The 18,847-nt window shown below is 39.6% G+C and overlaps 1 protein-coding gene across 2 annotated transcripts; it reads left to right on the forward strand.

Annotated features, from left to right (window-relative positions):
• Nucleotides 1-3,556: 3,556 nt before the first annotated feature.
• Nucleotides 3,557-14,271, forward strand: LOC120438229 (zinc finger protein 708-like). 2 transcript variants are annotated; one of them, XM_039608667.1, is made up of 3 exons: nt 3,557-3,618; nt 9,860-9,965; nt 12,881-14,271. In XM_039608667.1, exons 2-3 carry the CDS (start codon nt 9,948-9,950, stop codon nt 14,123-14,125), a joined length of 1,263 nt encoding a protein of 420 aa, XP_039464601.1. In that variant the 5' UTR covers nt 3,557-3,618; nt 9,860-9,947; the 3' UTR covers nt 14,126-14,271. The 2 variants fall into 2 exon arrangements, with proteins under 2 accessions (XP_039464601.1, XP_039464602.1); XM_039608668.1 differs by lacking the exon at nt 3,557-3,618 and adding an exon at nt 3,709-4,078.
• The last annotated feature ends 4,576 nt before the right edge of the window (nt 14,272-18,847 follow it).

Below are 18,847 nucleotides of genomic sequence, written 5' to 3' on the forward strand. Positions count from 1 at the left end.
ATTATGTAGCATGTAAGACCCACAAAGTCAGAAGCTGTAATATAATACATGCATTACCCTTCACATAAACAAAAACTCCACATTTTATTCTATATTAAATCATTATTTAGCACTTTGCTCACTTACCTGGCTTATACTGACAGTCGCCTCCGTTCCACTGCGGGAAAGAAAATGGCGACAGAAACGAAACCTAAGGAACAAAAATGAGCGTGGTATTTCTATATTACTCCAATAGAATTTTCTCTGTTTTTTGGCTCCAACTCTAGCGGCCAATTGAAGTGATTAGGTTCCAAAACGTGCAATAATGACTCGTTTAGATGAAAATGATGTTAACTCTGGAAAAATTACTCTCTCCATTTTCCTGTGTATCGTCATCATTTTTTTCTTTCCAGCCCTGGATTTTCAAGTTCCAGCGACGCATGTATCGTTCTCTAACTCCAACATTCTCTCTTTCAGCTCTGCGTTTTCTTTGTTTAGAGCAGGAATGTCTTTTTCCAAACCAGACAGTTCAGCCTTACAGTCTTTTATATTGGCTGCGTTCATTTCAGCTAGCTTGAAATGCCACCATTATCATGTGATTACTTAGCTGCACACCGAAGTCATCGATCTTGTTTGTTAGCTTGTTAATGGCTTCTATTATGGAGTTGCTGGTTTCCACGCTTTGGGATACATTACCTTTGCTAGGTTTTGGGGTGCTTTGGTGGGCGTAGGTGGAGTTTTTCTTTTGACTGACGGTGTTGAAATCTCCATTGCATATTCGTGGTCAGTGGGTGCGGAGTTCTTGGAGGCTACCGCTGGCTTAGCTGAAGTTTCTGCTTTTTCCCGCGTCATATTTTTCTCCTTTAAATGTCAGATTGGGTGAGTTCAAAGGTTTTAAGAGGTGAATCTAGTCCTTAAAAACTATAGGCAAAAACAGCAACCTATTTGGTATTCAAAAGTAGAGGTCCAAACAAGTTCACCGGGATTAGCGCACAACGGCTTAAAAGAAGATGCCTGACCCGACATCTTGCCGGCTCAGCGCAGCTGTTTCTTATAAGCCTGCTAACAGAGATTGAAAATTTGTTGTCATTCAGGGGTAAAACCGCAAAGGATTCTGGGAGCCCGTGACAAGAGGTACTAGCGCACGCAGGCTTTCAATTGAAATCAGTTACACAGCGATAAAAAGAAACACAAAAAATGGCAAGAAGCTGTTGTATTATTAACTGCAATAGCTGGTCGTATGACAGCCACAGGAAGCTGACGGGTAAAGAGATTGGTTGTTATCGGATTGCGGATTACGTCGTTGAAGAAAAATTGTTCGAGCCATGTTTCCGAAGTAACAAAGAGGCGACGGATGGCCTGGATTGCAGCCATTCAAAGACCAAATATAACTTCCCAGTCTGCTCCAAGCATTCCCACAAAGGTCAGTGTTTTGTTGTAGTTAATACATCATTTTTCATAACATAATTGGTGATATAGGTTACAAGCAAGCCTGGCACTGAACAGAAATTGTTGCGCTATGCTCCTTTGTTTATTGTGCATAAATAGTGAATTGTCCTGACAGAATATTGCGTTTCGCTTCTGTTATTACCACGGTACACTGACAAAAACGTATACTTTTATTCACAGGATAAAACAGGGTTTTTGTATCAGTAATTGCCCAGTACGATTACAACATACAATATAATTGTCACTGCTACATTTCTGTAATGCCTACCAGAAATTATTTCCACTACTAATTAATTACCATTGAGTTCAAAGGTCCTATTAATAAACGGTTAACTAATGTGTATTTATGAAGACGATTTGTGAGACTGGTAAACTTACCTTTGTTCGTACGATGGTCTTGTGTTCTACACGGTGTATTTCAAGGTCTTGTACCCATCCGTCGGTAAACTGTACCCGGGCTTGTGTATGTACTGACTCAAAGAACCGTATAATTATAAATATGAGCATGGTGAAAGTTGGGCAGTACGCTAACGTCTTTTGTCCACTCTGTGTGCTCGTAAGGGTCTGACCCTTTCACTCCTTTGATTTTTTCCTCGTATCTTTTCTTTGCCTTTTCGTCGAGTCCATCTTTGTACAGCCTGGCATTATTCTCCTTCGTTTTGTACATTCCTTTTTTTGGGTGGCAAAGAAAAACCAAGAAGGTATTGGAATGGGAGAATGAACGTTTTGCGGTGCTGCAAATGCTTGCGTTTGATGCGGTACTTGGATTGTTTTGCCACGAGTTCCCGGCATGCAATGCGCGAAAGACACGTGGTCTGTCTATTGTCAACTGGGAAGGTGTGGATATTAGTGGTGCATTCGTGGACATCACGTTAGATCCTACCCCAGAATCTACTTCATTGACTGATTTTATTTTGTTGTTTCAGCAACATTAAATTTAATAGCTACTTTTGAGTTAAAATATGTATTTATAACTTTAATAAATGACAATTTGAAAAAAAAAGACATGAAAACCCCTAATACCAATATGTATATATGTATGTGTGTGTGTGTTTCTTTCAGAATGTTAAAGTATGTAATGAGAATAAAATTATAAAATGTATGTTCCTTACTTGATTGATATGCTATATGTATGTTTTAGACATTAAATAAAGATTTTTTTAGCTGTTACATGTGTTTCTGAGAAAAATATATAAGGTTAAATATATATATATATATATATATATATATATATATATATATATTTGAAAGATTATAAATAAATATTTCAAAATATAAAATATGGCTAAAAATGTATAAGTTAAAATACATTTCAAAATATATTATAAATAATATTTATAATGTATTTTGGAATGTATTTCAGCACATATGTTTTTGGCCATTGTTTGTATATTTTGAAATATAGTTTAAAATAAAAAAAACAATGGCCAAAAATATATGTGCTAAAATACATTTCAAAATATATAAATATATTTTAAATTTAATTAGTTTTTTGTTTTTTTGTTTTTTTTACCGTATGGGGCAATTTGCAGTAAATTGTGCTTCTCCTGAATGTGAAACTCTTAAAAACACAGATGTCATAACTTCAGACACAAACTGACACTGAGCCACTGCAGCAAATCCAGCAGGTTTTGAACAACAAAAAACGTCCGTGATGTTTTTATTTTTTGTAGTCCATCTTCTGTAGTTTCAACAGGCGGACATCCGGTGTCACATTGTTACAGAGAGACGAGTGTAAGGCTGTTCCAATTCTCAGCACCGCTCCTCTCTTTCCCTGAGTTTTAAGCAATTCTCCTTCACACGATGACGTTTTCGTCGAGGCCAAAGAAAAGAGTTTAGGAAAAGGAGATAGGCCCTAATTTTGAAATACCCCATGTGCCACATGGCATGTGGTTACGTCACATGATGGCACAGCAACAAATCACAGCAGAGCTGTGTGTGCAGGAGAGGAGTCGAGCAGAGAGAGCTGCTTTTTCATGAAACGGGAGTAAAATAGTGAACTTACAGGAACATATACCACTACCAACGTTTGGATCGATATATGGATCGATCTGCACACCCTTGTCTCCTGGATCGTAGATGAGATCAGCGTGAACCACGTGGGTCTCTGCTCCCTGATCTGTTTCCTGTGTTTGGAAAGACTTCCAGCTTCATCACGGAGTTTCTCTCGGTTTGTGGGCTCATCTAAAGGTAAGCATCGAGCTAACTTTAATGTGGGTTCAGTTTATGTTGATTTTAGCTCTGTTGAGAATAATAGATTGCTTGGTATGCACTGGAGTTAGACAGACTGTAGAGTTTGTGATTGCCTGCAACATCATAATATGGCGGTTGTTAGGGGGAAAAGAATACATAAAGAAAAATAGTCTTTAAATATGAACAAAAGGACGGAGTGCAGGGCAGGAGAACAACCAGCCCCCAGGACAGGGCAGGAAGCCACAGGTACAAGCGTGGGGGAGGAAATCAGCCTTTAGAATAGGACTTAATAGGACCGTCTCCAGATGCATCCAGGGCTGGACTGGTACGAAAAATGGCCCGTGTTCCAGATTAACTGGCTTTGGTCGAACGGATGTGTGGCAGACTTACGTTTCAGGAGCTGCTATCGACAAACCATCAAATAAACACCAAATGGGTCATCTGTGACACTTGTGAGGTAAACTCAAACACACTCCGTCAGTCTTGATGCTGTTGAACAACAAAATGTTTAAAAACGTCGCGAGTTGATGATATTCTCATGCGCGACGCGATCGCGAAAACCGCAAACAATTAACACCACGCCGGTTCTGATCACAGGACAGCGAGAGTAATGGATCGGGAGACTCTAGTCGTCATTATCGTTATCGTTCCCCTCCTACGTTTTATTGAACGTTTATATTTAGTGAACCAATTGGATGAAAAGCTTCAGTGCTTCATGAAGCTTCATCTGCCCATCATTAACCACAGGTACAAACCTGGGGGAGCGCAACCCCACGGTGAGAGATTAGTGGATGCCCACTGAGACGGGTGCCAAAGGGCTATGTTTGCTCGCTTGTTCTATTATTTCCATCTTGCGTTGACTGCAGCTGTAACCGGACGTATTCCAGCAGGATTTGTAAAAAGTGTTTTGATAGACACACAAAGCTGGACAGTTTGTGATACTAACTGCTGGAAAGGTTTCATACAGCATTGTTTCACAGAAATGAAGGAGGAAATTTCTTTTTTATCTGTTTGTTTTAATTTTAGCTTTGTTTGAGTCATAATGGATATCAGAATAGATATCAGAGCCTTAAACAGGCTGATTTCTGCTAAATGGGTCAAACTGGGCAGAAAGTATACAAACATATAACATCCTTATAGAATATGATGTAACACTATAGATCAACTTTAAAATATATAAAGCATATAAACAATTACAGCAATATGATGCAACAAACACAGCAGTACTACTAATCCAAAATACTCTTATAACTGCTTATAATAATCAGTCCCCTGTAACTGTATGCCAGGCGTTTATTAGCAGCCAACATGAATATTCATACACTCGTAACAGGAAGTACACATAGCCGAGTTGGAACCACAGCAACGCCTGCTGGAACCCTCCGTAACAGCAGCAATGGAAGGCAGTATGGACAAACATAACATTACTGTTATCTACATCCCCCTTTTCAGTTTTTTTTCTTAGTTTTGCACTTCTCAGGCAAACCCAAATCAAACAACTCCACCGTAATGGAAGAGCCTATCAGGTTATGATTTACACAAAAAAATGAAGGTTCAAATGTCAAATGAAATTCATGGTAATCATTGTCATAACTGCAACAAGTATGCAATAACATAACACGAAATAAAACACATTTCAAAACAGAAAATACAGCACCAGTGTGCTTTTAATCCACGTATTTACTATTCGGTTTAGACACTCTACCAGATCTGGTTCGGTACAAGTTGTCATCAGAGCATACTTGGCATTTTGTAGGTGTTATCACCTGTTCTGTTTTGTGCGAGGTTGTGGTGGGTAAACTTGAACTGTTTCATGTTTGTTGGTTTGTGTTTTATTGGGTTCAGTTTCATCCGCTCGTCGAGATGTGTCCAGTACATTTTGTGTTGTAGCGAGCTTTTCTCACCACCTGGTTTGGTGCTAATGGACTGAGCAGCTTGCTGGACTTGTTGTAGTGCTGTTTTTGAATTTTACACTTTTTTGCGAGTTGAGTTTTGATAGTGGTTGTCACTTTTGCTGTTGGTGTTAGCAGTTTTTTGCACACAGAAAGGGTTGACCGTGTTTGCCTTGATAGCAGCCTCTGTGCTGGTGAGCCAAGAATGTTGTCTCATGGTGTGTTGCGTAGATGTAACAGGTTCAAATAGAAATTAGTTCCATCTCTTTTTGATGTTTCAAGGAGTCTTAGCACTCAGAGTACAATTTTGTGGTATCCCAAGTACTGGGAAGTGGCGTTTGAGTTTGTTAATGACTGAGGCAGATGTTAGGTTTTCAAGTTTATCTATTTCAAACCATCCAGAATATGAATCCACGAGCACAAGGTAGTGGCGGTTGTCCCATTTGAACATGTCTGTGGCTGTGATGGACCAGGGAAGATCAGGAATTTGGTGTAGTTTCAGGGGTTGTTTTTTTTGGTGAGGCTTTAGACTGTTGCAAATGCTGCATGATTTGACTTTGTTCTCAATGTCAGAATGTATAAAGGATATTGTCACATCTTATATCTCGTATAAAAATATATCGATATTTAAAAAAAACCCTCAATATATCACCGAGCTCTATCTCCAACAACCTGTCAAGTGTTGCGGGTTTGTAGCTTAGCAAAGTTGTACTAAAACATCAGTCAGTAAACACAACCAGAATTCAAACATAGGGCACACGGGATTATAAGAGGCAGTGTTGATTTTCAGAAAAATCAATGGATTGACTTTAAGTGGCCTGATTGATTTTCAAAAAAACAGTAATAACGACGATCTGCTAGCATGCTCTACCAAAAATAGTGCTTTGTTGTGTATCTGACGGACGAAAGCTAAACCAGTTCCACACCACTGATGTTGCAGCATTTTTACAAAGCAATTCTGGTTCATCCGTTTCATTCAACAATCTGCTTTCACCCTTCTCATTCTCCGTCGCCGCCGTGCCTTTTTCGCCATGTGCGTATGAAAACAAAGGGACTGCGCATGCACGTTTTACCCATATTGTATTGCGATATTTCATCTTCTTGTCATTGCCCAACATTATACCGGTATTACCATGACCGATATGATATGACCCAGCCCTAATAGGTACTGCGCTATAGTGGTTTGTGTCATATCTATCTAATAGATTCAAATTTGTGCATGTACATCGAGAGTCCTCTTCAAACACTAAGGTCAATTATGGTGTTCCACAGGGTTTGGTGCTAGGACCAATTCTGTTTACATTATACATGCTTCCCCTAGACAGTATCATTAGAAGACATAGCATACATTTTCAGCTCTGCAGATGACACCCAGATAACACACCAATTAATTAAACTGCAGGAATGTCTTAAAAACATAAAGACCTGGATGGCCGCTAACTTTCCACTTCTCAATTCTGATAAAACTGAGGTTATTGTACTTAGCCCTGAAAATCTTAGAAATATGGTATCTAACCAGATTCTTACTCTGGATGACATTACCTTGGCCTCCAGTAACACTGTTTGGAACCTTGGATTCATTAGTGACCAAGACATGTCCTTCAACACACATATTAAACAAATATGTAAGGCTGCTTTCTTCCATTTGCACAGCATTTCTAAAATTAGAAACATCCTGTCTCAGAGTGATGCTGAAAAACTAGTTTATTACTTCCAGGCTGGACTACTGTAATTCATTATTTACCAGGATGTCCTGAAACTCCCTGAAAAGCCTTCAGTTAATCCATAATGCTGCAGGACTAGAAAGAGAGAGCATATTTCTCGTGTTATGGCTTTCCTTCATTGGCCTTCTGTTAAATCCAGAATTGAATTCAAAATCCTGCTCCTCACATACAAGGTCTTAAATAATCAGGCCCCATCTTCGCTTACCCTATTAGAGCACATTGCTCTCGCACTGCAGGCCTACTTGTTGTTCCTAGAGTATTTAAAAGTAGAATGGGAGGCAGAGGCTTCAGTTTTCAGGCTCCTCCTCTGTGGAACCAGCTTCCAGTTTGGATTCGGGAGACACACTATCTCTTCTTTCAAGATTAAACTTAAAACTTTGCTTTTTGCTAAAGCATATAGTTAGGGCTGGACGAGGTGACCCTGAATCCTTCCTTAGTTATGCTGCAATAGACGTAGGCTGCCGGGAATTCCCATGATGCATTGAATTTTTCCTTTCCAGTCACCTTTCTCACTCACTATGTGTTAATAGACCTCTCTGCATCGAATCATATCTGTTATTAATCTCTGTCTCTTCCACAGCATGTCTTTAACCTGCATCCTTCTCTCACCCCAACCGGTCGCAGCAGATAGCCGCCCCTCCCTGAGCCTGGTTCTGCCGGAGGTTTCTTCCTGTTAAAAGGGAGTTTTTCCTTCCCACTGTCGCCAAAATGCTTGCTCATTGGAGGTCATATCATTCTTGGGTTTTTCTACGTATCTATTATTGTATCATCTACTGTACATTATAAAGCGCCTTGAGGTGAATGCTGTTTGGATATGGTGCTATATAAATAAAATTGAATTGAATAGTCCACACTTTTTGACTTCCTTTTGAAAGGAAGTGCTGTTTCTGTTCTCACTTCTGGCAAATCTGAAATCTGTTGGACATTTGTAGCCTTTCTGTATCTTCTACACTTAATATGTATTAAGAAACAACACTAAAGTCCATATGCTATTTGTACGCAATTCGTTCACTGTACATCCAACACTGAACCAGCTTCACAAAACTTAGCAAGCAGTTTGCTAACTGTAGCATAGGAGATGGGTGGTCTCGTAGGTGTCTTGCATTGAAATCTGCTGCAATGACCCGGTTACTGCGTTCACCAGATATCAACACAATTTCGATCCACTCCTCACATGTTAACCTCTTTGACATGTCAATGGCTGTGAACAAAGGGAAGATGTAAATAACTCATGAAACAAGTTAGGTTGAAACCAAGCACACCATTGTTTTTCTCATGACATTACCAATAAGTTTGATGTGTCACATGGCCCTCTTCCTATTGAAAAAACAAAAGTTGTATCCAAGATGGCCGACTTCTAAATGGCCACCATGGTCACCAGCCATCTTGAGGAGTTTGCCCCCTCACATATACTAATGTGCCACAAACAGGACTTTAATATCACCAACCATTCTTATGTTATTACGGTGTATCCATATAAATGGTCCACCCTGTAGTTGTATAACGTTGCTGTCTACTGTGCTTGGCTGCTTGTGAACAGTGAGCTTATACAATGGCGCCCTCTTGTGTCGCTCCACTTCACCATCACTCTCTGCAGCTGCCGTCTTCTTAATGAGCTTCTCAACAGCACTGGCTAAGACGAGTTTTCACTGTAGCTCAGAAATGCCAACACAAGCATGGGTTCTTCAAGACGGGCGCTTTGCTGCATGATTGTCTTGAAAGCTACAAACATAGAACACAAAGGCTTTAAGTGCTTCAGTCTGTTAAAAGTAACACTTGTACTTTAACAAAAAATAAATAAATTACCTATGGCCACCTGTCACTTCGGTGGTCCTAGAACAGTGGTTCCTAACCTGGGTTCGATCAAACCCTAGGGGTTTGGTGAGTCGGTCTCAGGGATTCGGCAGAGCCTCCGCTGTGACATACACGGCCCAGTAAAAAAACATGTATGTCTTGAATTTGAAAAAAATCTTATTGCGTATATGAAACTGGTGGGGTTTGGTACCTCCAAAAAGGTTAAGAACCACTGTCCTAGAAGAATGACTTTAAAGTCTTGTGTATTCTAAATTAAAACATAAAATAATTAGAACACCATACATTACAAATTTTCACAATGTTCCATACAGTTATAGAAAATACCTTGTACAGTTAGTAGAGACAAACCAGGCTTCTGCAGGATAGCTAATTGAACTACTTAGCGTGATTATTAAAAGTGGGCCTCACAGCCTATATGATCACACCTAAACCTTGCGATAATAGCAGTGCAACAAAAACATATTCTTTGTGTCAAGATAAATATGTCTACTACACGAGATAGAATGCACCTATATAATATTGTCCAAAGAAATGTACAAGCAAGAACATTTTAACTGCTAGAACCAACTATTAACCTTCTTTATACATAAGCCATTTCCGTGACTCTTAGGCAGTGATATGTAGGGCAGTCAGTGGCTTTTTCACTTTCAGGTTGTTGTAGGCAATTGATGACTTTCTATCTGTAGTTGCTACTGAGGTTTCACCTTGAAGCTTCATAGGTATTGTTGCCACTGAGGAGCTTAGTAATGTTTATTTGCTGTGTTTCTTTTTGTCAGGTATAAAATATATATACTTTTTGTGTCCCAGATAAGTAACAGGAGCAGAAGAGTCTGGTGGAGCAACAGAAGCACAAATTTAGCCATTTGGACTCAGCTCAGCCACTACAGAGAAAACAATGACTTCAACACAAAAGGTGAGAAAAATATCACAGTTACACTGTTATTGAAACTGTGTACAGCTGGTTGGTTTTTAAAACACCGGTTAACAGCAGCTTTATCTTTTCCATCCTCGGCTCCTCCATATATACAGAATCTACATTCAAAATCAAAATCCACAGAAGTTACAAGAAAATACAAACATGATATTTTATCAGCAGACATTGAAACAACAGTATCATCGGTTAAACTCACAATTTTTTATGAGTAAAAGATTTTCTCCACTGATCAATATTTTTCATTGTAACTCCCATTGTAGCACATCATTGTAATGTAAAGTTGGATGTCTCGAGACCAGTCTCGAGACCACTTTTACGTGGTCTTGGTCTCGTCTTGGTCTCGACGGACTTTTGTCTTGGTCTCGGTCTTGGTCTCGATGGACTTTTGTCTTGGTCTTGTCTTGGTCTCGACGGACTTTTGTCTTGTCTCGGTCTTGGTCTCCCTGTTTCGGTCTTCCGTTCTCAAATCGACATAGTGTTAGGGAGATTTGGAGTCAACCATTAGTGGAGCGGGGGGGTGGCTTACTAGGCTTAAGCCCGGGTCATTTTTTCAGAAGCATGGGGCACCGTCGTAAATTCCCCCTAATTTTGGTATGATCCGAGCTCAGGCACTAGGCGACTGAGCACAGCACGCATGTGAGCGAGGGGAGAAGCTGCTGCCTGCGAGGTTTGCTGCAGACAGAGGACAGCTTAAGTTTGACCAGGTACCAAAGCAAATCATTCGTACTGAACTAATAATGTAAATATGACGGTGTATCACAAAAGATTGATATCAAACTGATCAGTTGGTTATATTTACTTGCTCTTGAGTGAATCAACAAATGGATAAATAAAAAGCCGAACAACAATGCTGATTTTTTAGAGAGTCTTAGCTTACATTTCATATTTTCAGTTGTTACCCTCCACGGCTAAACAAACTCTCCAAATCGGTTTCAATTGTGTACTGATGAACACAACAATGGACATAAGAAGCTTCTTTCAAAGAAAAAACTCAGGTAGATGTTATTTTATATATTATGCTTTGTATGTTGTTCAGTATATCTATGCAAAACAAGAGGAATTTCAATACACAGCAGTATTCACAGATGGAACCAGATATTTACATACACTTTAGGGAGAAAACATAAAAACTATTTTTTACTGTTAAACATTAATTTAGAGTAAACTTTTGTTTTAGATAAATAAACTAATCTTTTGAATTAGTTTAATGACAGAATAAAGAGAGACAGAGCTGTCTATTTATATCCCTTTCATCAAATTTAGGAGAACATATACACTAAGTTTATTGTTAATTAATAAGAAAAACTCCAGACGATTCCATTCTGAGCTGAAGAAGCTTCTGATAGGTTAGTAGAGTCCATGTGAGTAAATTGGTGGCACACCTGTGGATGCATATAAGGCAAAACACAGAGCCTGTTTCTTTGACATGGGAAAATCAAGAGATGTCAACCAAAACACCAGGAAAAGAATTGTGGAGCTCCATAAGTGTGGCTTAATTTTGAATACAATTTGGTGCCATTTGCAATTAAGAAATACAGATAGTTTCTCTGTTTACTCTTAAAGTTAACAAATATGTTTTTTATATTTATCAATCTAAAAAAATAAACATTTAGTCTGATTTGATGTTACAATTAAAAAAGTGTTTGTGTTTTGATCTGAAGAGTATGTAAATATCTGGTTTCAACTGTATATTTGATGATGTTGGTGTTTGGCTTGATTGTCAGCACAAAGAGGGAGAGAGAGGAGCAGAGAGGGAGAGAGAGGAGCAGAGAGGGAGAGAGAGGAGAATGAGGACAGAACAGAGAGGGAACAAGAGCAGGTGAGACACACATGTTAGTCAAATGGTTGTTTGCCAAAACTCATCAGAACATGTATCTAGTACCTGTTTCTTTTTAGATACCATTTGTTACTTTTCAAATTCTATATTTATTAAGTTATGCAGGCTTGTTTGCACAACAAGGCTAAATAATTATATAAACTTTTCAGAATCTAAATGGCGTACTTTGGTAGAATTTTAAAAAAATAAGTGTAGTGCAGGTCTATGATGATTTTCAGTGCGACTATCATCTAGTTCTGATTCTGGTTCTGTCTTGGTTAAGTCCTAAGTAGTCCTGATTTTGAACTGTTGTAGTCCTGTTTTAATTCCAGATCAGTTCTGGGTCTGGTTGAATTGGGGTTTAGTCCTCGTGTCTTGATACAGGCCCGACTTTGTTCTGCCTTGCTGCTTAATTAAAAAACTAGTTTAAGGTGTCCTGCATATGTGATATTTATTTTTTTTCCTACATGAAGTCATTCTTTTTTGAACAAAACTCAAAACAGAGCCTAATAATCTTTCAGTCATTTCTACCCTCACTTAATTTCCTTTCGCTGCTCAGCTCTCACACAGTGGCTCAGTTATGCTCCAATCCCTCCATATTGTTGCCAATCACATGCGAGGATATAGGATAATATCATTATGTGAAAAACAGAGAGGGTGAGAGACGCGACAGTCAAGTGGAGCGTGCGTCTGTCCTCTCAGTAAGTGAGTGAGACAGTAGACAGCGGTGAGGAGGGCTGTGCGAAAGCAAAAACACATAAATATGCCTGACACCGGTAAACGAAGCAGCATCTGGCTGCAGTTTAAAGGCTTTTTTTGTCTCTGTCTTGGTTTTGGTCTTGGTCTCGTCTCGACTCGGTCTCGGTCTCGTCTCAACTTGGTCTTGGTCTTGTCTTGGTCTCGGATTAGGCGGTCTTGACTACAAGTCTATTGTAATGTGATGCTATCACCAGAAGTTGGTGGAAAGACACACACAATGTGTTTGTTGTCACATTAAATTCCACTAATGGAGGGAGTTTCAGTTTGTTCAATGACTACATTTCACTCACTGCCTCTGTTTGTATCTCTGTCACTGCAGGACCAACATGAGGCAAAAAGTCAGCGCTCTCAGGAGGCCGACAAACCTCACAGAAGAAAGGGAGAGAAAACATACAGCTGTGATGAGTGTGGGAAGGATTTTACCCGGGCTGGAGAATTAAAAAGACACCAACTCTTCCACAGTGGAGTTAAACCATACAGCTGTGACTTGTGTTGCAAGTCTTTTACCCTGGCTCAAAGCTTAAAGACACACCAACTCATCCACAGTGGAGTTAAACCATACAGCTGTGACTTGTGTGGAAAGTCTTTTACCCTGGCTCAAAACTTAAAAACACACCTACTCATCCACAGTGGAGTTAAAGCGTATAGCTGTGACGTGTGTGGAAAGTCTTTTACTCTGGCTGGAGGTCTAAAAAAACACAAAGTCATCCACAGTGAAGTTAAACCTTACAGCTGTGAGTTGTGTGGAAAGTCTTTTACTCAGGCTGGAGGTTTAAAAATACACCAACTCATCCACAGTGGAGTTAAACCTTACAGCTGTGACTTGTGTGGAAAGTCTTTTACCCGGGCTGGATGCTTAAAAGCACACAGACTCATCCACAGTGGAGTAAGACCGTACATTTGTGACTTGTGTGGAAAGTCTTTTACTCTGGCTCAAAACTTAAAAACACACCAACTCATCCACAGTGGAGTAAAAGCACACTACTGTCAGTTTTGTGGAAAGTCTTTTAATCAGGCCCAAAACCTAAAAACACACCAACTCATCCACAGTGGAGTTAAACCTCACAGGTGTGACTTGTGTGGAAAGTCTTTTACCCTGGCTGACAGCTTAAAAACACACCAACTCATCCACTCTGGAGTTAAAGCATTCAGCTGCAACTTGTGTGGAAAGTCTTTTACCCATCGTCAAGGCTTAAAATCACACCATATCATCCACAGTGGAGTTAAAGCACACAGCTGTGAGTTGTGTGGTAAGGCTTTTGCTCACAATAGCGACTTACAGAGGCATCTAGTTACCCACTCTGGAATTAAGGCGTACAGCTGCCACTTTTGTGGGAAAAGTTTCAGTGAAAAAAAGTACCGAAATAGTCACCTACGGATTCACACTAGAAATGATGTTTACTGCTGTGATCAGTGTGGGAAACCATTTCCAACATATGCACAGTTACAAAAACACATGTTTAGCCACACTGAGGAAAGACCTTACAAATGTGACCTGTGTGAGAAGACTTTTAAATCTCCAGATTACCTGAAAAAACACCAACAGATCCACACCAGAAATTAACTCTATAAGTGCAGTTACTGTGAGGATGTATTGATTTTTATCTTGTAATTGTAACTCGAGTGTTTGGAACAAGTCTGATCAGTAAACTTATGGAGTTATACTAAATGAACTGTTTGGAAAAATAAAGAGACATTTTCGCCCAGTAAGCTGAGTGTTATAATGTAAACAGTGAAATGTAATTTGATATTGGCAGAGATAACCTATACTGTCTTTGCTTAGAAGCAGAGTAATAAAGATGGATCCAGTTCTCAGCCCTGTCATCACTGTGGTGGCGGGAAAGTGTTTCTCTGTGACCTTTGTGAAACAACTTCCAATCATCAACAGGACCTAAAACCACATCAACGTAGACACACTGGAGACAAAATGAACTACTGCAAAGAATGTGGGAGAGGCTTCCACACACCAAGTACATTAAAAATACATGAACTCTTCCACAGTAGGGTGAAAAAGCACATCTTTGACTAGTGTGGGTCATCCTTCACCACTGCACGTGAGCTTAAAATACAAGCATAAGCGAATCCATACAGGACAGACACCATACAAGTGCAGACACTGTGACAAAAGTTTCTCACAATCAGGTCATCGTAACAAACATGAACGTACACACATGGAAGTGAACTTCAGCTGTGACCAGTGTGACAACAGCTTCAGGATTCTCAGTTCATACTCCGAACACAAACGATTCCACACTGTAAATAAACTGTTTCATTGTTACCAATGTGCAAAAACATTCACTTCATTATCTGCTCTGTGCAAACATCAGCCTGATAATGCAGGACTGAAATCACTGGATCACAATGAATCTGAAGAGAGAGAAAGATCCTCTTTTGGTTTCAGGCTCAGACATAGGCTACGTTCACACTGCAGGCGAAAGCGCATTAAATCCGATTTTTTCGCCCCTATGCGACCCATATCCCATCTTGGTATGACAGTGTGAACGGCACAAATCCGATATTTTCAAATCCGATCTGGGTCACTTTCGTATGTGGTACTGAATGCGATACGTATCCGATGTTTTAGAAAGCGACTGCTGTGTGAACGGTCAAGTCGCATTAAATCCGTCTTTTACGTCACTGACACAAGACAGACGCAGATTATCAGCACCGGAGAAGAGCCCAATAGGACATCGCGAACGATTTCCTACCATCCGGTGAAACTGTTGGGAAGACAACGTTGGAGAAATGTGAACATTTTATTTTTACTGTATTTTATGCAGATTCTGACAGAAATCTGCAGCTATCCTTTGAAGCAGCGCTCCTCTAAAACAGCAAAAAGGATCATTATTAGGTTATCTACATTATTATGTAAATAACAAAATAACTGAAAGCAAAACTCTGGAAACATAAGGTCTGAAGTCTTTATATTAAGGGCAATCAGTCAAACAATATTGTTTGTTCTGGGTCTAAACAGAGCGAGTTGTGTGTGACATCTTCTTTTTTGCATGCGCGGGCCGCTGAGCGTTCACACTGGAGAGCGTTTGATGTCGCATTTTATGTGTAGTGTGAACAGGCAGACAAAAAAATCGGATTTGATCAAAAAATCGGAATTGAGCATTAAGACCTGCAGTGTGAACGTAGCCTTAAAAACCTTGAGATCAGGCTCTACAGATTCAGTATACAGTTCAGATGGAATCTCCTGTAAAGAGTGTCAGCTGACGTCACACTTGGGTCTAATGAGGTAGCTCTGATTTCTGGACCTGCAGTGAATAATCCTGAATGTTATGATTAGGAAGCTGCATGTATAGATATGTAAAGGGTGGGCCATTTAAATGGATACACCGTAATATCATGGGAATGGTCTGTGATATTAAAGTTGTTTTTGTGGCACATTAGTATATGAGAGGGGGCAAACTCCTCAAGATGGGTGGTGACCATGGTGGCCATTTAGAAGTCGGCCATCTTGGACACAACTTTTGTTTTCTCAATAGGAAGAGGGCCACGGGACACATCAAACTTTTGGTAAATTAATGGTAAATTGGTAATGTCGCAAGAAAAACAATGGTTTCGCTTTGTTCACAGCCATTGACATGTCGAAGAGGTTAACACGTGAAGAGCCGATCAAAATGTTGATATCTGGTGAACGCAGTAAACGGGTCATTGCAGCAGATTTCAATGCAAGGCACCCTACGAGACCACCCATCTCCATCCATGCTACAATCAGCAAACTGCTTGCAAAGTTTCGTGGAACTGGTTCAGGGTTGGATTTGCTAAAATGTGGATGCAAGAAAACTGTCACTAATGAAGAAACATCAGTGGCTGTCCTAGCTTCATTCAGCAAGATTCCACAGCGTAGCACTCGCCACATGTCACTGGAGAATGGCATTTCGGCATATTTTGGCACAGTTTCCTGGAAAGTGGATTGGTCGTTGTGGGCCAGTTGAATGGCCCCCAAGGTCTCCCAATCTGACCCCCTTAGAATTTTATCTTTGGGGTCATCTGAAGGCAATTGTCTATGGTGTGAAGATACGAGATGTGCAGCACCTGAAACTACGGATACTGGATGCCTGTGTTGGCATTTCTCCTGCAGTGTTGAGGGTTGCATTGACAATCCATTTTATAATGGATTGTATAATTTATATAATTTTATAAGTGGTCAAACTTAAACTTAAAACTTAGAAATAACTCAAGCTTACGTTGAAACCAAGCACACCATTGTTTTTCTTGTGACAATAAGTTTGATGTGTCACATGGCCCTCTTCCTATTGAAAAAACAAAAGTTGTGTCCAAGATGGCCGACTTCTAAATGGCCACCATGGTTTGCCCCCTCACATATAAGAGTTTGCCCCCCTCACAATGTGCCACAAACAGGACTATAATATCACCAACCATTCCCATGTTATTACGGTGTATCCATATAAATGGCCCACCCTGTATATCAAGGGTTTTTTTTTTCCTTTGACGGGTTTTAATTCTTTAAAATGTTATCACTTACGTTTTAATCTTTGTTCCCTTAGGACACAGTAGTGTTTAGTAGTTGTACTACTGTATTATTAAAGTTATAGGAATGAAATGTCTTCTTCTTTTTTTTCTTTTTTTTACCAAACTGATATTGTATCAAAATTACAGATATGGATATGTATATCAATTTCTTTTATTTAAACTTTCTTAGTCTTTCCAAAATTAACTATTTATCTTCATTCATTTAACCTCAGTTAAATTTCATCCTTTATTCATATTTAATTTTGTTCGCTGTAATAATCCCTTCTCTTACATGATTTTCTCCCAAAACTGCAAATAATTTCACAGCAGTCTTTCCCAAAACTTCCAAAATGAACAAAATCTGTCAACCTGGTTTGAAACAACCCCTGCTGTGACTTTATTTTCAGAAACAAGAGACTTAAGCTAAACTGATTTTGTCCTGTACTTCCATATAATACCAGAAGATGTGAGTCAGTGTAAGGCAAAGACCACAATCTTATTCACAGTGGCAGCAAAGAAATATTGACAGTTACAAACAGCAGCACAGATCAGGATCATTTTAAAGATCAAAGGTGACTACTTTTAGTTAAATCAAATTCTATTGAACCTCTATTTTGGCTCCTCCTTTTACTTTAGTGTATTTACTGTGTTCTTGAAGTCCACATGTTTTTTTAATGAATTCATTTTGATCCACATGTTTGCAGCTGTTTTCTTGTTAATTTTAAGTTTGTATTATGAAATCCTGATAATGTTAAAGCGTTAGTTATATTTGATTAACTCTGTGTAAAGTCTGTCTTATTAAACAGTTTGGTGTGAAAAATAAAGAAATGGTCTCACAACAAGTAGTTTGAGCCATGATTTCAGATTCAAGTTAAATTAACTGTTTTCAGTGGTACATGTGGAGGTTTATCAGAGGAGGCGACTTGGCTGTTCTCCACTCACACTGAACACGGATCCTGCAGCTCATTAAAAACTCTGAAATGATCTTCAAGGACAAAGATTTAGATTTTTCTCAAAAACGTGCTATGGGCATTAAGTTTTCAGACAGTGTGTTTTAGAGTTATTGTGGTTAACATCTCACACATTCCAATAAATCAGATGTTCCTGCATTGCAACAGTGGTTTGCAGATATATTCTCCCTCCTGCCCGTCTGCAGGACTCTCATGGAGCACCACTTTGAAATGCAGCCTGGCGTGAAAGTCTGTTCATGGCCCTACATGTTGCCTGAACATAAAAGACAAATTGTGCAAAAGGAATTGGCTGAAATTGAGAAAATGCTGTTGCCTTAGGCAGTAGCGGTTTTAGATACGGGCGACACGGGCGGTTGCCCGGGGCGGCGGCATCACGGGCATTGGCAAAAAAAAAAAAAAAAAATTGCTCGTACTCATGCTGCCCCGACATCATGCCAGCACATATTGGGAATGGCATAGACACCGATCGGTTTTCTATCGCCCATTTGCACCTCCGTTTGTGAGGTGCGCCTGCTGCTTACCGCACAAGGAGGGCAGGGCGGCGGGGGATTCTCTTTCTGGCTGGAGCAGCGTCTAATAACTAACTCGCAAAATAAAACAAAATAAAAACAAGCCAACAAACACGAAAACACCAGACATCATGATACAGACCTATAATTTGCACCGATGTTTTTTCAAACTTGCGCCTGCTCGCTGCTGAAGTCAAAGTAAACTTTGTCATCTCCGCTACATACAGTCCAGTATATAGAGAGACGAGACAGTGAGGCTCCAGTTACAGCAGTGCAAGTAAACAAACAATAAATATAAGAAGAGTAAGAAAATAAATATACACT

This window comes from Oreochromis aureus, linkage group 3 (assembly GCF_013358895.1).
Source record: "Oreochromis aureus strain Israel breed Guangdong linkage group 3, ZZ_aureus, whole genome shotgun sequence".
NCBI lineage: Eukaryota > Metazoa > Chordata > Actinopteri > Cichliformes > Cichlidae > Oreochromis > Oreochromis aureus.